The 25,105-nt window shown below is 48.6% G+C and overlaps 1 protein-coding gene across 1 annotated transcript in view; it reads left to right on the top strand.

Annotated features, from left to right (window-relative positions):
* USP31 (ubiquitin specific peptidase 31) overlaps nucleotides 1-18,148 on the top strand; it is a 35,021-nt gene extending 16,873 nt beyond the window's left edge. The window contains exons 4-16 of the mRNA XM_063345307.1: nucleotides 28-120; nucleotides 1,244-1,379; nucleotides 1,902-2,046; nucleotides 2,822-3,005; nucleotides 3,743-3,854; nucleotides 4,482-4,576; nucleotides 5,134-5,211; nucleotides 5,721-5,850; nucleotides 7,179-7,298; nucleotides 7,464-7,689; nucleotides 8,546-8,704; nucleotides 9,419-9,571; nucleotides 10,644-18,148. Coding sequence (XP_063201377.1) covers nucleotides 28-120; nucleotides 1,244-1,379; nucleotides 1,902-2,046; nucleotides 2,822-3,005; nucleotides 3,743-3,854; nucleotides 4,482-4,576; nucleotides 5,134-5,211; nucleotides 5,721-5,850; nucleotides 7,179-7,298; nucleotides 7,464-7,689; nucleotides 8,546-8,704; nucleotides 9,419-9,571; nucleotides 10,644-12,184 — 3,172 coding nt within the window. The 3' untranslated portion in view covers nucleotides 12,185-18,148. The remainder of the gene's footprint in view (nucleotides 1-27; nucleotides 121-1,243; nucleotides 1,380-1,901; nucleotides 2,047-2,821; nucleotides 3,006-3,742; nucleotides 3,855-4,481; nucleotides 4,577-5,133; nucleotides 5,212-5,720; nucleotides 5,851-7,178; nucleotides 7,299-7,463; nucleotides 7,690-8,545; nucleotides 8,705-9,418; nucleotides 9,572-10,643) is intronic.
* The last annotated feature ends 6,957 nt before the right edge of the window (nucleotides 18,149-25,105 follow it).

The raw sequence follows: 25,105 nt of genomic DNA, 5'->3' as shown, positions 1-25,105 counted from the left end.
CTGTCCTATCATTGATATTTGTACTAGGTCCTCTCTGACGTGCCCTCATTGCCAGAAGCAGAGTAACACCTTTGACCCTTTTCTCTGCATCTCTCTGCCGATTCCTTTGCCTCACACACGGTATGTAACTGTCTTGAACTTAACGTTGGCTGTTTCCCATGCATATAGTGTTGTTTAATTTGGTACAGAAGGAAGAGGAGATGTCAGCAAAATCTCTACGGTAAGTCTTTAAAAAAGATACTTCCGCCCCCACCCTTAACTTCCTGTAGAATTAATTTTTGAGAGAAAAAAATATCTTTGATTCAGGTAACCAAAATATTTTGCTTATGACTTAATTTATAGCATTTTAAAATTAAAAAGGGGAAAAGGATGAAAGACTTTTTTTTTTTTAACCTTTTTTCTACTTTCTTTAGAACAGTCTCACTGATTGCTCCGACTTCAAAAAAATGAAGTTAAAAGCCTTCCTGCAAAATGTTTTGGTTTTTTTTTTGAAAGACAGCTGTTGCCAATAAAGAAAAAAAAGCCACAGGCAGAAAAAAATCCAGATAAAAAGTTCAGAGCAAAGATAGAGGTGCACAGCAAAACTACCCGTTGTATAAATAAGCAGCTCCTTCACCTGATGTTTTGGATGCAGAAAACTTGTTAGGGGTTCAAGAAGCAATGGAACAAAGTGATGAAAGGACATATTTAATATGACTCGCATTTGGTTAAGCCACCACCTAGTGGAGGCTGAGCGGGCTTCCCAGGGAAGGGTCCCCGGTAGCAGGTGGGGGCTGCCCCACTCTTCTCTTCCTGAGGGAGTACTTGTGGCTGCTGGTGGAGGCAGGATTGAGTGTTGAGAGGCAACTTGGAGCAGCTGTTCCCAGCAGTAGCTCTCCAAGTGCTTTAAGGTACTGCCTCGGACTGTCCTAAGCTGCATTCCAGGATCCTCATAAGAAAATTATGATTGCCTTGTCATAGAGAGTTTTATTTTTAACTTTGTGGGACTTTTTTGAAATGACGTTCTGCTTGTGGGAGCAACTTACCCCAGTCTATGTGGTAAGAAAGGAGTCTTTGGAAATCAAACATACTGGCCTGCCTGGCTGTGGCTGAGCGAACTCCAGGGCGAGGTGGATCCAGACTGCTGGGAGGGCCCTGTAGCTTATGGGCAGGCTGGGTGCACCCAGGTTGGGCTGACTCTGTTCAGGGTACTGCCAAGAAGGGCTCAGCCCAGCACTAGCAGTGCCTCCTGTGCTCTCCACAGGCCACTCTACGTCACTGTGGTGTACCAGGGGAAGTGCTCGCACTGCATGCGGATCGGAGTGGCGGTGCCCATCTCTGGAACGGTGGCCAGGCTGCGGGAGGCTGTCTCATCAGAGACCAAGATACCCACGGAGCAGGTAACGGGCTGATCTTGTCACCCACATGCCCTGCCTTCAGCAGGAGGAAATGCGGAGGCTTTCATCCCATGTTGCATATGAAGAATTGAAATTTGCTGCCCATGGTTGAATGGGGGAAGCAGGGTAATGGTAATCTGGATCATGCTTTTCCCTGTGCATTGGCATTTTGAAACTTGGTGATGGTGGGACAGCCATCAGTGGGATGTGCAGACCTTCTGCCTGATCACACGGCAGTTAGTGCATGCAGGCAGTGAGGGAACCATCGGGCACCTGTGGGGAATTCCTCCGTAGGGAGAACTTCGGAAAAGCTGTTGGATCCCACAAAAACCTCTCCATGTGCTGCCTTTACCCCAGCTTCTCTTTTATGGAAGTCCTTTTCCCTGTTCCTTGCTCTGGCCAATGCCAGAACGTTTTGAGGAATGCCGTCCCGTAGCAGGAAGATCCAAGTTGAGAGATGGAGCAGCTCAGCTGGACCAGGCACGGGTGGTTTAATGGGTTCTGGTTTGCTTCTGCTGACTCTAGATCGTGCTGACGGAGATGTACTATGATGGGTTTCATCGTTCCTTCTGCGATACTGATGACCTGGACACCATTCATGAAAGCGACTGTATATTTGCCTTTGAGACCCCAGAGATATTTAGGCCTGAGGGTATCCTTAGCCAGAGAGGTAAGTCAATAACTCTGCTTAATGTCTACCTCGGGTGACTAGGTGATGGAGGCTTGTTTTGGAAAAGGATATACTTGAGAATAAAAGTCCCAAAAGTAGTTTATGTTTTGGTGTATTGATTTCAACTCTGACTTTGTCCAGACTCATTCCAGCAGACTTAATGGTGTTGTCAGCCGGGAGGTTATCAAGAAGCAATGTACGCTCCTTTCTTCCTCTTCCCGAGGCTGATTCTGCAGGCCAGGCTGGCTTAATGTGAAATCTGTTGTCAAGCTTAATTTAAAGACCTGCTAGGGACCAGATGAAGCCACTGAAATTGTGTTATTTAAAATCAGATTGCCAGTGATGAATAAACAGTCTCAGGAATGAACAAACACTTTCTCTTTCAAAGCTCAAAAACCTCAGCTTCTCTGCATCTCCCTCTCAGTGAAAGAGAATAATTGCGTCCTGGGTAGACAGAGCATAATCAAAGGCAAATTTTATTATTGGAAGTAACAAGCAGGGTTTCTGTCACTTTAGCTTTTCTTTCAGGCAGACAAAGCTATGAGTGCTTGTACAAATTACTGTGAAAAATCAGTTAGGTGAGCACTTGCATATAATTTCTTTCTGTAAAGAAATAGTCACTATGAAAAGTAATTGCTCTTTGAAGCCTTCATGCAAGTAATAAAAATGATCTTGATTCTGTATTGACCTGCTCCTCTGCAGCTGAAGGAGACTTTCTTCAGGGCGCTAAAGGCAAATGACGTAACAAAATGTTTCCTTTCTCCTAATTTTTCAGGAATACATGTGAACAATAACCTGAATAACTTGAAATGTGGCACTGAGCACTCCCGAACAATATCTTACTCTCAAGGAACAGTGAAGTCTGGAAAACTGGAACAGTCCTCTACTAAACCAGCAGCAAATGACAAGATTGTCTTGCTGGTGTGTAACAGGGCGTGCACTGGACAGCAGAGCAAAAGGTGACTGGCAGCTTCGCGGTCAGAGTTACTCTTCTGGCTGCTTCCTTGATTGACCTGGGTTTTACTCACCATGTAGTGAAAGCACAAGGTGAAGGAGCGACAGATTGCGTGTTCTAGTTTGCGTTAGGTGCTAAAGAATCGTGTTGATCAAAAAAAATTAATGAATGCAGCAAAATATTCCTAAATTGGGTGAACTTCAAATAGTCCTGTGTTACTGGAAAGCGATGAATGCAGACCAGTGGGAAGGACATATACCGCCTCTCTATAGAGCTGCCTGGTTTCGTTGAGCAGCAAGCACGTCTGCCTGGATCCTGTCACGGGTGGAAATTATTAATTGGAGTGCAAACAGGGCATGGAGGGGAAGTGAGAAATGACCATGGCAAAGGCATTTGTACCAACCACAGGCTGAGAACTCTCTCAGCCGCTTTGTTTCACAAAAAGTTGTCCTAGCCAGGTGACAATTGCAAAGTTCTGCAGCCTGAAGCAAGTGGCTTGAGCTCGGAGCAGGACTGCAGCCTGTTAAAAAGGGCCCTCTGCATGGGCAGCCATAACAGTTTTCCTCAAAGTTAAGCACCTCTCCTCTGGGGACGAGTTTTTAAATGCCTTGTTTCTGGGGAGGTTCACACAAAGCATGCCGAGCTCTGTAGGCGCTGAGCTGGGTGTCAGAATTTGGGGATCTGATTGCTGAACAGAATAATCTTTTTAATTTCTCCCTCAAATGCTACTCCTTCCTGTAGGTTTGGCTTGCCCTTTGTGTTGCATTTGGAAAAAACAATTGCTTGGGATATTCTACAGAAGGAAATTTTGGAGAAGATGCAGTATTTCCTGCGGCCTGCAGCCTGCATGCAGGTGAGGCAAATGGCTCATCTGTTTTGAGAGACTTCCAGCTCTGTGTGACAGGAACTACAGGGGAAGCCAGTTACTTGGAGCGGTAGAGGTGCCGCATGTGCTGAACTGATGGCTTCCCAATATTTCTTTGTGCAATAATGTCCGAGTCTGATATTTTACCTCTTTGGTGCTTTTGTCTATTTGCTGAAAGGTACAGGTAAGATCAGACTGATCAGGTGAAGAAATTGCATGCTTTACTTCCTTACCCCAAGAGGTACTTGACAGGTTAGTGCTGCTGTCTGCACTGGAAATCCACTGCTCGGTGGTGTTGGCCTAAAAGAAAAGCTGAAACATTTGCTAAGTGACTGTGTGTTTCTGATGAGAACCCCTTCTGAGAGCAGAAGCATGAAGAGGGGTGTCTTCTCTGGTCACTGTAGAGGAGTTGTTTCGTACAAAGCCTCAGTTGGTGTACCTCACCCCTCTTGTTAGCTGCTTGGCGTAGGCATATTTGAGATGTTGTGCATTTGCTTTCTCATGTAAAACACATGTTCTAGGATAAAGTACCTGTCAGCCGGTGCTGAGAGCTGGTTTGCACATAGGTAAGTTGGTTTTGAGCTATTGAGGTGCCTTCCACTCTCTTTTTTGCAGGTTTGCCCATTCAGCTTGCGAGTGGTCAGTGTTGTGGGCATAACGTACTTGCTACCTCAGGAGGAGCGACCCCTCTGCCATCCAACAGTGGAAAGGTGAGTTGGTCCTCGTTCCCAGGAGTGGTGAGAGGTTTGTCAGCTGGGAACTCAGTGTGTAGCCATGCAGAAAGGGACAGTCTTGGTGTCCAATGGGAACCAATGTACTTAAGTAAATGCAGTTTGCCAGCTTTGGCATGTTCTTGAGAATCACAGAATGGTTTGGGTTGGAAGGGACCTTAAAGACCATCTAGTTCCAACCCCCCTGCCCTGGGCAGAGACACCTCCCACTAGACCAGGTTGCTCAAAGCCCCGTCTAGCCTGGCCTTGGACACTTCCAGGGAAGGGTAATCCACAGCCTCCCTGGGCAACCTGTTGCAGTGCTTTGTCACCCCCACAGTAAAGAATTTCTTCCTAATATCCAATTTAAATCAATCAAAATCTTTCTAATATCCAATCTAAATTTGCTGTATGGATTCCTTTTACTCCTTTGCTAACTCGAGCTGTGTGGGAGTGGAGGAAGGATGAAGGGCTAGTGGAGAAAAGTTCTGCATGTAAAAGATAACATAGGCTTCAGATTGAAAGGTAGTCTAACTTCTCTCTGCTTCTCTCTCCAGGGCATTGAAGTCATGTGGACAGGGGGGAACTGCTCATGTGAAATTAGTGGTAGAATGGGACAAAGAAACTAAAGATTAGTAAGTATGAAGTAGAAAGCCTTAAAGTGTGTTCACCTTGAACGTGATGCTTGCCACTTGCTTGCGGGAATTGCGCATCCTTCAGCAAACATGACACCCCTCAGAAACTCCACCTCGTGCCGTGGCCCCTGTCCGCAGGGACAGACCGGGACTGGGTGCCCTGGACTTGCTCTGAGGTGGAGTCCTTTTCTCTGTAGCCAGAGTTTTGCATTATGGAGCAGGCATCTCGGCTGTGGCTCCTTCTCCCACAAATCGTATTTGTGTGAGAAAGTTTGTGGGCAGCGAGTAGCTTTTTCTCTCTTGAGATAAACTGGAGTGGGTGCCCACTGAAGCTGTTTAACCTTGTGTTCGGCTGTGTTGCCCTGGTGGGATCTCTTGCCAGTCAGCTCTCACTTACCTGTAATGGGACAAATGCAGGAAAAAGCTGCTGATTGTACCTTCAGAATGGCTCCTCAGCAGCGTGGGGAGCGAGTGGATGTGCTGGTAAATGTGTTGTCTCCCTGATGCAGCTTGTTTGTGAATACAGAAGAGGAGTATATTCCAGACTCTGAAAGTGTCCGCCAGCAGAGAGAGCTTCATCATCAACCTCAGATCTGCACTTTATCTCAGTGTTTCCAACTGTACACCAAAGAGGAACAGGTAGGGACAAGACTGTATAGCAGCCAGGACTCGGAAGATCTTGCTGGTCCACGTGCTGCCTGAACTCCCATACTCAGCAGAGTAGCTGTTTTCTGCAAACACTGATTTATTGAGACAGGAGAATAAATTTGTAACACAACACTAGTTACCAGTACTGCTGACAGAGCTTCTCTGCAGTGAGGAGAGAGCTGTGGGAGTACTACTGGGGTTTTTTTTGCCTCCTAAATGTTGATATGAGAATTTACTCCTCTGTTCTGCAGTTTCCTCCCTGTGAAATAGCAATGTCTTTTTCTGGCGTACATTATAAAGGGTTAGAACAACACGGCTTCTTCATGGGAATTTACTGCTCTGTCTTGGAGCATTTGTGTGTTTCCAAGCCTGACCAGTGCTGGGGTGGGCTCAAGGCAGCCCCCGCTGAGTGGAGCCCCCCAAATGGCAGTGCAGTGACTGTGGAGCTCAGTTCTCCGGAAGCGTGGCTCAGCTTCTCCTCCTCTAGCTCAGCTCGTGGTGTGAGGATGTTGAAGTGGCAGGAGAGATGGTGTGCCACAGGGCAGACTAGAGATGGGTCTGATCTGACCCTTGCCTGGAACATGGAAGTGATCTGTATTTCTTTGCCAGAGGTCTCTAATCTGCTGTATAAAGGACTGTGGACCTGTGATTGAGCTTTAATAATTTTGGAGCCGCTCTTGTCACTTCTTTCAGAGGTGAGGGCTAAGTTGTTTAACACCTTAAAGCTCCATGGCTTCTAAGTTTTCTGAACACTGGGCTGTGGAGGGAAGCACATGTCGTGTTTGCGTCTTTGAAAAGACTCTTTCTCCTTGGAGGACAATGAAAATCTCTGCAGTTTTTATGTCTGTGCCATTGGGACATAGGGAGGAAAAGAGTTTCCAGAGCGGAGCGAGGTGTCAGAGATGAAATTTGAAGTACACCTGTCTTCCTTCTGTTGTGATTCTTTCTTTGCTGATGGTTTTCTTGTGAGAATACTGAGGCTGCCAAGCCTGCCTGCTTTTTGCTTTTGTTTTTTCTTGTCCCCCACTTCAAAGTGATAGGCGTTTGTAGGGTGGAAATAGCTTCTCTGCACAGCAGCACTAGCTGAGTTCTGTCTTGCAGCGGGAAGTGCCTCCTGCATGAGGCACACGTGTCTCTCTGCTTGCCAGTATTTGAAAAGCAGCATTGGGAACCCTGAATCTCCAATGAGCTTGATAATTGTTGGAGGTACTTGGGGTGCAGGGGTCAGGGTCTGGCCTGGGGCAGCAGAGGAATGGTGGCATAGTGAAAGATGCCTTAAAATTTGAAAACTAATATCCACTCGTGCCTCTTCCTTGTAGCTTGCCCCAGATGATGCATGGCGATGCCCACACTGCAAGCAGCTGCAGCAGGGTAGCATCACACTGAGCCTCTGGACCTTACCTGATGTTCTCATCATACATCTCAAAAGGTTTAGACAGGTAAGGATGTCTGCAGTGATGCTGGAGGACTCCTTCAGCCAGGGAGTGACCTGACTAGACCACCTTTTCTGAAGCATCTGTTCTGCCCTATGCGTTCCTCTCCTGGGTTTTTGTTTTCCCCAAGCATGGTGTCACTGCAGCTCATACTATTCTATGTTTACACAGGAAGGAGACCGAAGGATGAAACTTCAAAACATGGTTAAATTCCCCCTGAGTGGCTTGGACATGACTCCTCATGTTGTTAAACGCAGTCAGAGCAGTTGGAGTCTGCCATCTCACTGGTCACCCTGGAGGAGACCTTATGGTCTCGGAAGGGATCCTGAGGATTATATCTATGACTTGTATGCTGTCTGCAATCATCATGGCACCATGCAAGGGGGACACTATACAGGCAAGTAGCCCGTAATGTTATGTGTGTTGAATTGTTTCAGAAAGAAAACAGTTGTATTTTTCTATTGAATGTCCATAACTTCTTCATCTTTCTTGGCAAAAGGACCTAACCCAACTAACCAGGGCTGGCTGTGTAATACCAAAGGGGTAATTTCTATGACTTTGAGGAATACAGCAATGCCTGTTGACCCCAAATGTCTTACTGTACGTTTCTTTGTCTGCTATTTCTTTTTTTTACATTACTCTTCAGAGTAACGTGACTGGCCTTTCGCGTTTCAAAAATGCTTCTGGCCACTCAACGCGGAACTTCTGTCATTGCAAGAGGCTGTTATACATATGAAGTATTTGCATGTTGCCTATGTGCACAGCCGGTTTATGAACTCCTCTTTGCTTGTTCCAGAGCAGACAGAGATAAACAAAGTTTCTTGATGGTTCTTAGGATCTGTATGACTTCACACAGCAGCCCAGAAAACGCGCGTATCTGGTTTTGCCCTCTGATGTGTGTCTCTGGGCTGTTTTGTCCTGGGTGGGCTCAGTCAGGAGATTCACTGATGGAGGCAGACTGCCACAAGTAACAGAACGTAAAGTGAATGGAGCCACCCCAAATGGTATTCTGTTCTGAGCAGTAATGTTGGACAAAGAAAATATTGAAATGTGAGCTGTTTATTGTATTCTGGTGGCCTCAGGCCCCCATCTTGCCAGTCAGACTGGAAGAGGATGTGTTACATGAATAAATTTGTTCCTTTTATTCTCGTCTGAGTCCATCGTAGCAGGTAAGGTCATGTTTAAGTTATCATACGGCAAACTTCAGAGTAGTAGGAGTGAGGAAAGTCTAATAGTAATGTATTTTCTCTCAGCATATTGCAAAAACTCGGTTGATGGCCAGTGGTACTGCTTTGACGACAGTGAAGTTCAGCAGCTTTCTGAAAACGAAGTCTGCAAGCAGACAGCTTATATTCTTTTCTATCAGAGACGCACAGCAATCCCATCATGGTCTGCTAATAGCTCTGTGGCAGGTAAGCCCTGATGGCGTTGTCAAGGGGTGGTTGTAGTTGGTATTTCATGGATAGTTTGCCCTTCTGAAGAATTTTCTGCCCAGCTGTGCTTAAGCCCTGCCTCTCTGTCCCAGAACTCAGTGAGCCTTGTCTCAGTCTGCTGCTCTGTATCAAAGGCCGTGTGAAACTCCCACATCTTCTGTTAAGGTTAATTATGGCAAATAGGCTGTGGAGATGGAGGAACCCCCCTCCATCCCCTTGGGAAGTTCAGCACAGAGCGGCTTGCATCAAAACCATAACATAAAAATGTATCAAGCTCATTCCCACCGACAGTGCTGTTGGTCTCAGGTAGGCAGCCAGCAGCTGAAGCTGTTGGTTGAGTCCGGAGTGATGGGGACAGATGCAGGCTTGGTAACTTGCCTTTGGAAAGGAAAGGATTTGCACTGCATTCTTGTGGCAGCTCGAGGACTGCCCTCTACGTGCGTGCTGTGCTGATTCTTTTGATTCACAGCATACTGGGACAGGCATGATTCTGTCTTTCACTTATGACCATGAATATTTCATAAGAGTAAAGACTTACTCTCTCAGCGGTATCGGGATGCTGTGGCAGCTCCAGACTCCAGGTGTTTGTCAAAGCCAGTGCAATATGTACCTGACTTTCAGTGGCCTTCCAAGGCTTCACATGTTCTGCAGTTACATGGTACTGGCCTGATATCTGTGCCTGATTCCTTGCAGGCTCCACAAGCTCCTCTCTCTGTGAGCACTGGGTCAGCCGTCTTCCTGGTAGCAAGCAGCCCAGCATTGCTTCGGCAGCGTCATCGCGGCGCACGTCTCTGGCTTCGCTCTCAGAATCAGTAGAGCTGACTGGGGAAAGGAGTGAAGATGATGGTGTGTATCAGCACTGTTGTGTGTGTGGGATACCGGGCCACTAGTCTTTCTGTTATAAGATCCCTACTAAAATAGCTGCAAAACACATAGTTACAAGGGACAGTTACTCTAGCAGATGGGGGAGGCAGACACTGTGTTGGTAGGAGCAGGTGGGTTCTGGCACAGATGAGCTTTTCTCTGATACGAAAGCATAGAGAAGAGCAGGGCAGGAACCTTAAGGAGCCTTTCAGCAAAAGGAAATGCCATCTACGAAACCTTTCATTCAAGAACTTTTTGTGCTTGTATTTTTTCTGGGTTTCACTACAGCACATTTGCAGGGAGGCTGACATATCGCTACAGCTTAACATAGGTACTAATTGTCTGCTGCAGCACTGCAGGCTGTTCCCAGGGAGGTGAGAAGATACACACATTCACTTGTGTGTGCAGGTAACAGTGCAGTTCCTAGCTTTGCCTGGGTCTTCCACCTCCTGCCTTATAACTTTTGAAAATGTGGAGCTTCAGGGGTCAGTCTGAGCATTTTGAAGTGGGCAGGGAGATGTCCCTGCAGCAGTGTTGTGATAACTGTCAGATCTAGCCATGGTAGTCACATTTCTAAAATGCTTATTGTTGTACTTTGTGTTTATAAATACAAATATACTGCTTTATCTAAAGAGGTAGGAATCCTACTTTGCTTTTTACAGGATGGTATGGGAAAATGTTCTTTGATACAGAAGAACGTATTTCTGGGAGCACAGTCGTTGTTGGTGAACTCATTGCTAGTTTCAAGGACTTCCAAGGTGCAAAACCTGTGTTTGGTCTCCTGCTGCTCAGGCATGAGAGGAGAATCTGGATTTTCAGTTAGAAGCTTCAGAGAGTTACTTCTGGGTGACCATTAGCAAATGACAGTTGTTGAATGCCTTGTTCAGCTTTTATGCAAGAAGCTGTGCGTGCGGCAGGCATGAAGAGATAGGTATTCAATGTGGCGTAGGTGGGCTGTCTGACTCTCTTGGGAAAATAGCATCTGTGGATGGATGGGATAAACTGATTGCTGGCTTGGCTTTCATACTGAGGGTGTTGCTTTCTTTCTCTGCAGGAGGATTTTCAACTCGGCCCTTTGTAAGGAGTGTCCAGCGTCAAAGCTTGTCATCTAGATCTTCTGTCACCAGCCCACTGGCAGTGAGTGAAAACGGTGTCAGGCCCTCATGGTCACTCTCCGCAAAACTGCAATTGCGCTCCAACTCTCCATCCCGCTTCTCTGGAGATTCCCCTGTACATACCTCTGCTTCCACCCTGGAGAAGATTGGGGAGGCTGCTGATGATAAAGTCTCCACCTCTTGCTTCGGCAGCCTGAGGAATCTCTCTAGCAGCTACTTGGAGCCCTGTGATGGCGGTCGGCGAGAGCACAGGACGGCTCGCAGAGCCCCCTTGGCTGTCATGGAAGGGGCATTCAGGGAAGAGTCTGTTTTAAGGACATCTAGCTCAGATCTTTCAGATGGGTATGTTAAAAGCTCTGTGCAGCCAGACAGGAATCGCCCTGCTTTGGACCCCTTTGATAATAACAATCAAATTGCCTTTGTTGATCAGAGTGATTCTGTGGATAGCTCTCCGGTCAAGGAGGTGAAAGCCCCCAATGGGACAGGGCTGTCTGCAGAAAAGGCAGATGGCACCCCTAAGAAGGTTCACAGCTCCAAGGGAGTTTCTGAGCCAGACAAAAGTTTGAGGAAGGGAAGGACAGTCTTATCTACCCAAGAGACCAAAGTCTCTCGCTCTTCTCCTCCTCCACTAAGGAGTTCCCAGAAAGTTTCCCGGTCTAGAAGTAAGATGGACTCCTCTAGGGCCAGTGGGCGACATGGGTCTCCTGCTCCCACTCAGGCTAGGAAGGACCATAGCACGAAGCCCCTTGAGGTGTCTGTCCCATCAGCTCAACAGAAGCAAAAGTCAGGTTCTCCATCCTCCACAGCTGCCAAGAAAACCCCATCAGGCTCATTGACTAAGGGCTCTTCTGCTGGGAAGAGCCGGACTTCAGACCGAAGCCTCAGCAGAGAGGGCTCTAAGATAAGTCTGGGGTCGGATAAAACAAGCGTTACCAGCAGTTCAAGAACGAGCTCCCCACGGATAAGCCACTCTAGGAGTGACAGCAGGGCAGTAGACAGCAAACACGTGCGGAGTTCCTCTATGGCCAACCTGCGGTCTCCAAATGTTGGTGTGCGTTCTGGTTTGAAGAGGGACAGCAAGTCAGAAGAGAAAGGATTGTCTTTCTTTAAATCAGCCTTAAGGCAGAAGGAGACCCGGAGGTCAGCAGACCTGGGAAAGACAACGATGCTCTCAAAAAAGACAGGGAGTAGCAGTTCCAAGTCAGGCAGTAAAAATGTGCTGGAAGACAAATCGGAGAAAGGTGTTGTCCCACCAGCCCCTCAAACCAATGCCAACGTTACTGCAAAAGAAAAACTTGTCCCAAAAGATGCCACACCCAACAAACATTCTCTGCTACCCAGTCGCAAGTCCAAGTCTTCCCAGCTAGATCCCGGAGTCCAGTCTCCTCCTTCCAGTGGCAAGCAGTCTGCTGACAAGCCACTGAAAAAATTACCTTCCAGCATGCAGGTGTCTGTACGGCCTTCTCTGGAACCTCAGTGAAATGCTGCAATCCAGGTGTCTTTTCTTCTGCTGAGAAGCTAATTTATTCTGAGCTCTTGTTTTTTTGTTCATGTGCCTAATGTATGTTTTGAGGAGAAGTTAACTGCAAGTTGTTAAAAGCGCCTTTTGATTCTGCCATCAAACCAAATAGCCACAGGCAGCCAGCACTGATGCAAGTAGTCTAGCTGGAGTCATTGTTGAACATGAATGCAGCTGTCCCATAGCACTTGTACAGGAGTCTCTTTATAGAAAATGCAACAGCTTTCTTCAGATTCAAGGTTTGAAATCTGAAACCCAGTTGTACTGACACTAGTGTGCTTTGTAGAGCTGTGAACTGATATTCCTTTGGTCTTGTTCTGAGCAGGCTGTGTCCACGTTGGTGTATGGCCTTGTTCTGAGCTATGGAGGGTGCGAAGGAAACTGGAGAGACTGCCGCTTCTTTATGCTCTCTCTCAACCCTCTCTCCCTGCTCCCCTCCATTTTTCAAGCTTTCTAAAGGGCAATATTTCAACACTAATGTTGTTTCTCAGGTATATACTCAGCCAGTATAGGAGGGACTAGCATTAGTGGATGGACAGAAAGGTACCTGTGTGTCCATGCGTACGTGTGTCTGTGTAATAGATTTCATTTTTGCATTCCAACAGCAGAATTTTTTTTTTTGTGAAATGTAATCTGCATTTTTTTTTTTTGTTGCTGTATCTATGAAAGAGTTTTACTCTGTCCATGCCTAAGACGACCTCCACCCCGTCCTCTTTAATTGCTTTGTCTCTTCTGAAACACTACTAAGCAACAGAAGAAATCACTAAGCAGCAGCCGCTTGCCAGCTCGTACCTGTGGAAGTGCTAGGCGGGAGATGGTTGCAGTGCCGTAGGAGAGCTGTCTTCATGCACCCGAATGGCAGTGATGCTGTTAGGACCCCTGTTCAAACTCCTGAGAAGAAGTGTTTCCTAATGTGCTCAGATGCTTAATCGTAGTGGTGTGAATATAGCATCCGTTATTTATAGGAGTAACGTTTAGATAAGCCAAGTGTCGTCTTGTCTTCTCTGCCCTTTCTGAGCATGCTTTGAACAAGCCTCTTCGTGCGGGTTGGAGGGGCTGTACCAAAATACCGTGGAGCAGTTTTCACATTCTCCAGAGCGCTGCTACCTTGTTCTTCCCTTCGGCATGCTTCTCACCTGCCCGGCGGGTCTGGCTACCACATGTCTCTTAGCGAAATGATCCCTATTCTTGTTTGGATGGCGGTCTCTATCAGGGTTAAAACACTACATCTAGTGATGTCTTTGTTTACATGCCTTTCTTACAGGGGAGATTGCTCAAGTTCCTTAAGATTCCTCTTAAAACTCTTAAAAGGTGGATTCCTCAAATCCTTTTATATGCGTGTGGTGTAATTTTTTTTTACTCTCATGAGTTTTTATTAATGTGCTGCATATCCTTTACGTACAGCAGCAGTCTGTTGTGTATGTCACGACATGCAGCAGCTGGGCAGTGTGCTGGGCACGCTTGTCTTCTGAATGAGGTCTTTGCCTGTCGTATAGTTGTGGGTGGTAAAGCTTCTCCAGGCTTAGCTTGTGGAGAGACATATTTGTACATCTTTTCTGTCACCGTAACAAATAGCCCTCAAATAAGTAGCGACTCTGATTTAGTCTGTTCCACCTCCTCGGATGTGCTGATGACCCTGCAAGAAGCCTTGCCCCCGGGTCTGCTGGGCACATTGCCGCTCTGTGATCACCTTTTCTGCTCTGCTCACCACACGTCCGCAGCCACCTTTGGGGAAGAGGTATTTTGGGGGTAGCTGACACCTTGGAGAAAAGGCCGCGCGTGTGTGTGGAGCTGGGCCGGGGGTGCCACAGAGCGCTGGTCAGTGTGTGATGGTGAACCCACCTGCAGTATAACCCTTGCTCTGTCCCAGTGATCTTTTGCAGTACTTCCCTTCACGCCACCCAGAAGCAATGCCAGTAGCCTGCATGTTTTAACAATATGCTGGACTCTGTGCCCTGAAATGTGTTTTTAAACCTGAACATAACCATCTTCTTGATGCATTTCTTCTCCTGGGTATTGTTCAGTCTCATTTATTGCAGCAACAAGAAGCAAAGATTGCATTACTTGCTTCTTAAATGTATGACTGGGATTATTCTTGGATTATTTTTTGTTACATCCAGCAGAGCAGATAAGACTTGCTTCACATTGTAGTACTTAAATTACTCCCTGAAATGCTGATGTTGAAGTATTTGTTTAAGGTTTTATCTGTATTAAGGTCTTGCACTGTGGTGACTCTTCTCTTGTAACAACTCTTCTAGCAAGAATGTAATTCTGGGAGCTAGCGCTAACTTGACGTGGTGTCTTTTAATAGACAGAACCTAGTTTTCTGTGCGTTGTACCATGGGACATTTGTGAAAGATTATTTTTATCAAATCACATTTTCTTTTCATGCCATTGTTCACTGAAGAAGTTTAAACTGGAAGCTAGTGTATGGTTTCTGAGGTGATTTTGCTCCTGCATTGCATGCCTGGACTGGAGGAAATTTTGAAGCCATGTCCAAATTGGCGTTTTAGCTCATCGCCAGTTCAATACATTTGTGTTTGGGGCATGAGAATGGTCATTAGAGCTCCCATTTGAAGAAAATGGGAATGGGGGGTCCTGCTGCCAAGTGTTCCAGTAACAGATGTTAAAAGCAGTCAAACCTCTGCAATCCCTTTCTAAAACTGCGTGTGGGTTATTGCAGGCCCTACGGAAAGTGGTTTGTGGAAAAGCAACATCAGTCTTCTCTCTCTGCTTTAAAGCAGGCTTATTTCCTAGCCCTTTCATGCATAGGAACTCCTGTCCATGTGTATTGTGTTGTCCAGATGTAAGGATGTGGCACTAAGGAACACTGCAGAGAGGGATCTTCCAAGTCCTAGATGCCAACACCACCTTGGCTTTGTGTATTGATCCTTAAAGCAGTGGAGGCTGGAGGCTGTTCTGAAGCAGCCATTCATACGCGGTCAGCTCTTTTCTTAAAATTCGTGTTTGGCTTTAGAAGCACTTGTGCCTGTGGAGGACGTAGGTTCTGCCATCTCCGAAGGTCATCGCTGGCCAGGGATCTTCACCTGCCCCTGGGTGGTGGCATGTGGGGCCTGGAGTGGGATGAGAACGGCTGCTGTCTGGGTTTGCTCTGCTGGTCACGCACAGCTACGGTGCCTGTGGAATGGCCTGTGGTGTGGCTGCCTGTGGGGTGAGCTGTCCTGCCTTGGGGGTGGTGGAGTTTGGGACCCCAGAGCTGATGATCTGGAAGCAAAGGTTTAGAGGGCAGCCTCATGCTGGTGAGAAGTGCCTTGAAAGGCCGAGGTCCAGCACTGTCCCAGTCCTCACGCGGCCGCATAAGCTCCGAGGGAAAGCAGGCTTCGAGCCCTCTGAAGGGTTTTATGATGTGATTCCAATCGACTTTGGGTTGAAGTCGCCTGCATTGGCCACGTGTAACTCGTATTTCACATCACATCTCTAGTCTGACGCTTGCTTCTGTTCCTGGAACCAGCCCTCTGGGCGCAGGAAAGCAGCGCCTTCATTCCAGTGCTAGATTCCTGCTGGAGTCACCTAAAGAAATTATTTTTACCCTTTTTGGGCTGCGTCTTTTGGACAGTGTTTAGTAGTATACAAATTATAAGCACATTTTCAATGACGTGTGTTAAAGAGGCACCTTTTATTTGTATTAATCACATTTGATAGACAATTTGGTGCCTGCAGTTCTCTGTAACTTGTAAGTGTCTCACTTTGGGTGTATAAATTGTTAACCCTTTCAAACTTATCAGATATGGCTAAATAAAAAAAAAAAAAGACGCTTAGGATAGAAAATTAGCAGCTTAATTACAGTACACTTATTCCACTGTAAGTGCCCTCATCTCTCTTAGCTGCAGGGTTGTTTGCTTTCCAAAGCTAAAACTTGAGCATGATCAACCATTTTTTTTTTCTTTTTTTTTTTTTTTTCTCAGTAATAAAGGCAGTTTTGCATGGCAGTTCTCTCGCTGTACCCAAATGCATGCACTTACTAACTATGCAAGCATCTAATACAAACCATAGACCGTGCTTTCAGTCTCAGAAGCTGCTAGGTAGACTCCGGAGCACTGCTTTGAATCTGGACTTCTGTTTCTCGGTGCAGCTGCCTGTCAGCGCGTAGGAGCATGTCCCTGGGTTCCTGCTTTGTTTGCACATCTTTGATTCTTTCCTTTGCAGAATTCTGCATTACTGACAAGGCTGGAGTGTAGCATAACGTCAAAGGGATCTGAAATGTTGAAATGAGAACAAACTGGTTTTCTGTATTGTATTGTATTTTTCTTTTTTTTTTTTTTTATAACAGGGAAAACCCGATCAGTGTTCTGTATGTAGCCTGCCATTTTCCATGTAACTTTAATGACATGTTCTACGTTGTGAGAAGAGGCAGTCACCTGTAGCCGTACGAGCACTCAAAAAAAAAAAAAAAGGAGTTTTTGTTGAATTTCTGTGCTAATGGAGCAGTTTCCAGTTGTCAGTGTGCTGCTTGTACTGGTAACGGGGCTTCTGCCTGCCTTCCCGGGAAGAGCCATGCCGGACCCCAGCTGCCCACAGGGGTGGCTGCACTTCCCGTTCATGCTCCCAAACCGTGGTGGTGGTTGCGTTTCTGAGCTGTGCTCCCGTTCGACTGCAGATCCCACCGGGGCCGTTGTACGCACAGTGTGGGGCCGGCCAGGGTTGCGGCTGGCGCGGGGGCAGCTGGCGAGGTCTCACCGACAGCACGTTTGATTAGCAAGAAGTGTTGGCCCCGGGATTCCTCCGGGGCTGCCTGGCCGTGTCCCTGCGAGATGCCACCTCGCAGCAGTGCTTAGAGCAGCTGGGCTCAGCAGGGGCTGGGTGTCGGGCGGGTTCTTGGCCCCACTCCTCCCATGGGTTCTCTGCCCATCCCCCTTGGTCAGCCGGCGTAGAGAGGGTTTGGAAATGACATTCCAAATAATTTTACTGTTACCTTTTTTTTTTGTATCTTTGTCATTTGCCTACTAATCCAAAAATAATTTGGCAGTATCTAATGTTATCTGTGGAGGGAACTGAAATTTAGTTTTAATCTGTGGTGAGATGAAAGAACTACATGGTTTTCTTAATAAAAGCACCGTAAAGCATTTACTATTAGGAGCTTTATTTTGTAGAATAAAAGTACCTCTGAAGACTTGTACAATATCTATATTAGGTCTAAAGGTTTAGGGAGTCTTCTATTTTTTTAAAGGCGATAGCACTCAATTTATCTGCAAATAGTGTTTTTTAAAAGACACAGATTAAAACTAAGTGTGAACACAAATTCTGTTTCACTCTAGGCCCTGCAGCACAAACGCGTTGCAAGAAAGTTAGCGTTAGGTTTGTATGGCATTTGTGCAGTGCAATAAGAAACCATTTTTAGGTGCTACATTGCCTTGGGTAGGGTGACACAAGGGAATACAGGCTACAAGTGGCTAGATTATTTTCTTGTGGCCTTCCAAGTATTTAATTTGTACAGATTTGCTCACCAACTGTGCCTCACCATTGGTTAAAATTGAATTTTAAGTCCTGTTGCAAATGCAGTCTTCTGGACACGATGTCAGATTTTACACTGGAATATCTACAGTTCTAAAAACTGCATGTCACATCACTGTACACTGATACTGGGACGTGGGGCTTGCCCACACCTTTGATATTCTCTTCTGTATTTTAATGTTTTTGAACTGTACAGTAATCTGGAAAGCAGGCTGTCTTTACTTGGGATTGAACATTGTACCATAAATTTTAAATTATTTGAGGACAAGTGCATGAGACTGTGTCAATGCCTTTTATTATTTATTTGTATGTTTTATTATTCAAGGTGTATGCACTTTTAATATGCAGAATTTATATTTTTATGTTAAAAATCATTTTCTTTCAGAAAGAAGAGTTTGAATATGAGGAATTGGAATTAAGTGCAAAAAGGGGAATATGTAATAAAATACAATAAATTTATTACTAGGCATCCTGCTGGAGTTGAGCGTTTTTCCAGGTCTGCATTGTCACCTGCCGAGGCGGCAGTGGCTGCTCGGGCCTGGCCGTGGTCCCCGCTCTGCTGGTGGGACGCGCCGCCCTGCCTGCTGTCCTGCCGCAGGAGGGGAGCATCTCTCGGGGCAGGGTCGGTGGCTGCCTGGGGTAACCACGGGGGGCTTCGCCACCGGCTCTAACCACCCAGCTGTGGTGGCATGGGAGGGGGGCACGGGCTCAGTAACTTCCCTCCGCATCCCCCTCTCCACTCCTCTTGAGAAACGAAAACCTGGAGGTGTGTTTTGGGGCCTGTGTACTGGGCAGGGGGAGACATGGGCTCCTCCTTACGCTCCAGTGTTGGCCCTGATGCTTCTCTCTCCACAGACCACCAGCCCAGTCCTGCTGGTGCTCGGCTGGGGTCCCTGCTGCTGGCACGTCCCGAGAGTGGGCTGCAGGATCTGGACCGGAGCCTTCTGTCCTGGTGAGTTTGGTCCGTGAGCGCCATGGGCAGGGGGATGTGATCTGGCTCCTCTTTAGGGTTCGGGGACTCATTTCTGGCCAGGCAGAGTTGGGAGTGTTCCCCGCCCTGGCCATGCCTTGTATCTGGGCTCAGCCACCCTGTCCCTGTCCCTAAAGCCCCGTGGAAAGCTCAGGACTCCACTCAAAGGCTGTGGTTGCCCTGGCTCCTTTCTGCTTGTGGATCTCTGAACATGACTTCCCCACGCTGGTGGTGCAAGGCTCTGGTGGGAGCATCCCCATGTCCCCTCTCATGTGCTGTACTGGTGCTGGCTGCACTCCAGCTTGCTCCTTGTCCCCAGGCTGCCGTAGTGATGCAGCGTGCAGTACCACTGCTTGAGGTTTGGTTCAATATTAGCCTTCTTTAATGGTTCTTTATTGAACTGAGGCTTAGACTGTGCAAGAGTGATAGTAACTGAGTGTTTAATTGTGTGCTCCTCTAGCTCTGCATCCTAATTAAATATTGTTTTTCATTTAGCAGGATGTACAGCAGTGGCTCTCTGGCCGTGGAGGAGAGCGTGGAATGCAGATGGGCTGCTCCTGCCGCCTTGGCTGGGTGAGGAGGATGAAGCAAGGTAGGAGGAAGATGGTCCTTGCCTCCCAGCTGCTGAAGGGAGGACATCTCTGTCTGCAGGGGTGTCTGCGTCATCTGCAGGTGACACCCTTGGCTGGGTGAGCTGCTCAGGCACAGCTGGGAAACCATCCCTGTGGCTGCTGGGCTGCCTGAGCTCCGATTTGGAGGGTGAATGTGGTGTGAAACGCTTCAGTAATCCAGCGTGTCATATTGTCTCAAGAACAGGAGGGAAAAATGGAAGACATTGTGGTTGGCTCTGCCCACGGCCATTTCTACCGTGGACTCTGATCTTCCCGCTTGAGTGAGCCATCAGATCAGTGCAGCAGGGGCTGGTGCTTGTGCATCACAAACTTCCCCTTTAAATGCAGTTTTTGATTCTTAAGGTTGTTTTTTTTTTTCCCCCCTCTTCTCTCTCCTCCACTCTCCTGTGTGCATACTTTTGTCTTCCCATTCTTTGAGATGCAGCATCACGTATGTGCCCATACGTGCAGAGCTCCAGCCAGAGGGTTGGAGGCTTGGAGGATTGCTGGGGCTGCTCTGGTCTGGGCGGGCAGGTCCTGTCGGCCGAGAGCATGGCTGGGGCAAGGCAGGCTGGCACACGTGCTGTCCTGTCCGGGCTCCCATCCTTGGCTGTGGGGCTCTTCCAGGGGCTTGCAGAGGGATGACTCTCATGGACTCTTACTGTGCAGTCGTGGCTGGCTGCGCCTATTCAGTTGTCATCTTTGCTATATTGCTGGAACAAATGCCCAGCTCTGCAGGGTGTGGGGCGGGATGGTCGGGCATTTCCCCTTCATTGGGTTTGTTTGGAAGCTGCTGCTTGTGGGGCTGATCTACTCCAGAGGTCAGCAAGGCCAGTGGTGGGTGGGGATAAGGTGGAGAGTCTCTTCTCCTGTATTCTGGGGTGAGGCACTATTTTGCAATATACTTTTGGTGTGAAGAAGAGCCTCAGCCCAGCCTCCTTAAGCTCCCAATAGCTGCTTTTTCCCTACAAATCTTGTGACAATATTCTATAGCCCTGGGATAGGAAGGCAACCTCTCCAGCCCTGGGGACAGCAGTAAGCTTCACGGCACACTGGTAATCTCCGGCTCTCTGGACAGAACGGAGAAAGGGCAGCTTTGCCCCGGAGCGCTGGCTGGACCAGAGAGGAGCCGCTGTCCTTTCAAACGGATCCGGCAGGATCATGCCATAGGGCTCTTCCCTGCCCCGCTGAGCTGGCGGGAGCCTGACTGGGAGCCCAGCACCTTCCGTGCTCCTTTAGCGGAGCTCCAGCTAAAGGGAAAAATATGCATATAAGGGACCGTTCTGCCTTTCTCCTGGTTGTGCTGAGCTTTGTTAAATGACAGCGCTGGTGCCTGTGATTGCCGTGGTTTTCCAGCAGCCAGTGCTAGAACCACGGCCCAGCTCCGGGAGCTGCAGAGCTACGGCCCCAGGGGTCCCCGGCTGCACATCCCTGGGGTGTGGGGGCACCGCTGACTGCTTTCAGAGTGGGATGGGGGGGTATTGCATCCGCCCCTATGCCTGTAGGGGAGGGCAAAGGGCTCTGCCGCTCCTGCCCCAGCCTGTGGGGACATGGGTCCCTGGGGGCTGTTACAGCCAGTTCTACTCCCTGCTGCAGCCTGGGACCTGCCTCCTCTCCTGGCCGGTGAGTTTCCCAGCTCAGGATGTGGGACATATGCTGCTCCCTGCCTGTCTGCGGTCCCCTGGCTCTGACTGCCAAGCTCGAGTCTGTTTTCGGCGCAGCAGCTGGCCCGTGTCCCCAGCAGAGAGCACGGTGGCTCCTCGAGGGGAGCCTGGCTTTTCCTGGGGCAGGACTGGTCCCAGTACTGTTTCCCAGTTTGCCAGCCCTCCCCTGCTGTGGAGCTGGGGGATGTGACTGGGGGCTCTGGGCTTCGTCTTGCCCATCGGGCGGCCGCAGGGCACAGGGAGGTGGTCAGGATGCTGTCGGCACAGGGCATTGTCTCGGGCACCAGCGAGCTTTGAAGTGACCCCTGGGTGTCACTCGTGAATCCCTCCTTGGTCCCCAAATCACAAATATATCATAGCTGTTGCTGATCTCCTGTTGCCCAGCTGCAATTATAGAAATACTGAGGCTAGTCTGTTTACCAAGAGCCATGCTGTGTTACCCCTTGCCCCAGCGTGTCCCTGGGACCTGGAGGGACACGTGGACACCACCAGCCCACGCTGTGCGACCGCACGAGCAGCTTTTGTCCATGTTTCTGCCCATCCTGCTGGGAATGGTGAGAAGGAGCCGAGCCCCCCGGGGTGGCCCACGGGCGTTGTGTGGAAGAGCTGATGGCTGTGCTGGGTAGTCACGGCGTACGAGACCCATCCTTTATTGCATACCAGAGAGAGTAATTACTTCATGTCTTGTATGGAAATGGGGATGACAGATGTCATATTAAATCATAGGGTCATCACTTATTTATAGGTGATTACATTAAAGAGATATTAATATAGCCAAAGGCTTTGCAAAATTAGAGTTAATATATTTTTGTTTATTATATTTGCCAATATTTCTCCAATCCAGCCAGGGTTTTATGGCCACTTATTAAATAGAGAGCTTGCCGCAGTTCCCTTAGCCTAGCTGGGAGGGTGGCGAGAGGACAATTGGAAAGCACTTGAGAACTTTGATCTGCGAGTGATTAAATTTTATTGCCTCCTTATTTATGAGGGTCCGACGGCAGGTGCTCCGTGCGCTGTGAAATGAGGCGAGGGCAGGTTAGGACTCGCGCCGTTATTAAATGTGGGTCAGCAGGGGAGGCTGCGTCTGGGAGCGGGGCTGGGGCTCGCAGATGTTCAGGTCCCCGGCTGGGATTATCACTGTGCTAAACCAGGATTAGATTATTGCAAAACGAAGTGGGGATTTCTGACACCCCCGGGGGCAGGCGGGGGTGTCCCCGGGGAGCGCTGGCCATGGCTTTCTGCCTTGTCCCCATATCCCTGGAGCCCGGTCTTGGGGACAGCGAGGTACCTGTCCTGCAGGGCTGCAGCTTGCCTGCCGCGGGTTTGGGGGACATCAGTGTCCCCCTAGCAGGTGTGCAAACCAGAGGAGCCAAGAAAACCAGTTGTCTGTGTGAGGACGGCTGCTGGCTCTGCCGATCGCGACGGCCGAGGGTGCGGAGGATGGATGTGCGAGGAGCTGCCTGCTCCCTGCCTGCAGCAGCTGCTGTCTGTTGGGATATTTATTAACACCCGGCTGCCTCCCAGAGCCAGAGCAAAACCCAATCTTTTGAGGCCGTCAATAAATTATAACATATTAGGCACTGTCATCCGTACCCCTGGACTCTTAAATTTTGTTCTAATTAGAGTATCGCTTTTCCTTTCTCAGCACTTTTTCCCCTCTGCTGGGTATCGATCCTTTCTCTGTGGGGATCTGACCAACTGTTGACAATTTATGGTAACATAAAACTAGTACCTCTTATAGCAAAAACCCAGCTTTTAATAAAAACTGCTGACACCGGCCTCTCGCTGGCAGCCTAACCTGATTACCAAATGGATTTAGCAGTTCAGGCTGTGCTGATGCCCGGGTCGTTTTGCACATAGGGATTTTTACTGTAACACTTAACAAGTTTTCAATTGTCATAATATTTCATAAATACATGTGTACCTAATTGAAAGCTTGGAGGCCGGTAGGAAGTCCTGGGAGCGCTCCCGGAGCCTTGCCTGACTGGGTGATGCTCACAGTGTCTATCTGATGGTTACTGGGGGCAGATGTTGGGCTGTAGGGTTGGGTCGCTGATGAAATCGCTCTTTCCATTGCCAGGGGGAAACTTATGTGCAGTTTTTTGTCCTGTGCAGAGGAGAGCCTGATGATTTTTGGGAGCTGTGGTGCCCTCCCGTTAACACCCGAGCTCAGGGAGAGGATGCGCTCCTTGACGTGCCAGCCCTTGGTCCTCGGGAGCTTGCTGTGCCCTCGTGGCTGCAGAAGTGGTGGCTCCCTCTCCCCTGTTCTTGCACCTCCGAAGCCTCTGCAGGGGTTTGCAAAGGCTGAACGCCCTGGGCCACCGGCTGCCCAGGTGGGGGGCTCAGTCCCTGTGACTGTGCAGTGCTAGTCCTGCCACCTCTTTAACTGGAGATGTTTAAATCGGGAAAACGAGCACATTGTTGGCTGCCGGAGCAATTTATCAAGGCACCACATGGCCCTTTTTCCACATCCAGTGAAAGAAAAAAATAAAAAAATAAGAAACTGCATGTCTAACATAATGACCTGAATTTCTTAATAAACGAACGCAGTGTAGGTGGCTGTATGTTTCCACTTGGTCTCAGCCAAACGGTGATAAATTGGTCCTTCCTGAAGGTATTGAATATTTCTCAAACTATTCATCAGCCCCACGACAAATTCCTCTGTCGGCCCTTGCTGACATCCGATTTTAAACACCTCTTCCAGGCCCCGGTGCAGAGGAGTGGCTGCTTGGGAAGCAGGGACCTTATCATTTTTTAATGCACTGCAGTTCCTGGGCTTATGGAATATTTATAACCAACTCTTTATTTACCAAACAAGCCGGAGCGCTTGCAGGAACCCCTGATGGGGGCGGATAACCCGGGCATCTCCTGTGCCCCTTCCCTCGGGGCTGAGGGTCCTGCTGGGGTGTGTGTCCCCAGATGCCACAGGACCTGCGTCCCTAGCATGGCTCTGGCTGGAGGCCCTGCCTGGAGCTTGGTTTCGTTGCTGTGGGTGGTGAGAAGCTGGTGGGCAGAGACCGGGGGATGGCAGGGACAGGGAGTGCCGCTGTCAGCAGAGAGCTTTGACGCTGGGGAGCCTCCGGACCCTTTCCCTTGTCCTTGCTCCAGCTCCCGCGGCCCCTTTGCTGCTCTCCTCTGTTGATGAACACTGGTGGCTGGTTGTGGCTTCCCAGACCTGTTGCAGACGGTGTCCCCGCAGGCTTGTCCATGGTGGGATCCCCTGGAGCTGGCAGCAGTCACGCTCTCCTGGGAGCAGGCAGAGCTCTGGCAGCCCAGCTCCTGCTCCAGGGCCGTGTCGCTCCCTGGGCATCCCATTACTCCCAGCCCTCCCGTGCTTTCCCTCTCAGCTCAGCCTGGGGCTGAAAGCAGCATCTCTGTCTAACACATCGCTATCAGCTTGTTCTGCTGGGTGTCACCAATACGTAACATCTGCTCTCCCTGCCATTCACTTCCGTCTAATTCTTTTTTTATTGAAATGAGTTTAAATTGTCTGAGAATATATTAGATTACTCTTTCCCTGCGGTTAGCACACTTGTATAGATGTGAATAAACTGCACAGTTAGCAACGCTCGCACGCGCTCTCGCTCCCTTTTTTAATCTAAAAGAAGCTGGTTCCCTGGAGAACTGGCGCCTTTCCTAATGACCTTAATGAGTTTCCATAGCTGGGGTCAGATTATCTAGAAAGGCGGTAATGGCGGGGCCGGGAGGTGGTTCTCCCTCCACCGCTGCGTCTCTCCGATAGCTTTGTACTCCAGACTGTAAATAAAGCAGAGTTTGATAGCTCTGCCTGGGTCTGTGATGAATACATTTTCTCCTTTAATAGGCAGAAGTGTGTGTGTTGCAAAGCAATTCATGAAGCCCATATGACAGTCTTTAAGCATTTTAATATTTTGCAAATGATTTATCATTGGTAACGAGCAGATGATATACTCCACTTCAAGGGTATGGATTATCTATTAAAGTCCACGCGTAAAAGGCATCTGCAGATGACATACTGCTGCAGAAAACGGAAAGTACAACTTATCTTTTGTTTTACAGGAGGGGTCAACAGCATCTGCCACAGCTCAGGAGATAACCGGCCTCCCCGCTCGCTGCTCTAATGATGTCGGTAAATATCTGCCACGGTGGGGGTCCGGTGCTGTGCCGGCACCCATCCTGCCCCCGC

Source organism: Chroicocephalus ridibundus, chromosome 8 (genome assembly GCF_963924245.1).
Source record: "Chroicocephalus ridibundus chromosome 8, bChrRid1.1, whole genome shotgun sequence".
Classification (NCBI taxonomy): domain Eukaryota; kingdom Metazoa; phylum Chordata; class Aves; order Charadriiformes; family Laridae; genus Chroicocephalus; species Chroicocephalus ridibundus.
Note: the sequence above shows the minus strand (reverse complement) of the source record. Positions and strands in the feature narration are given on the sequence as shown.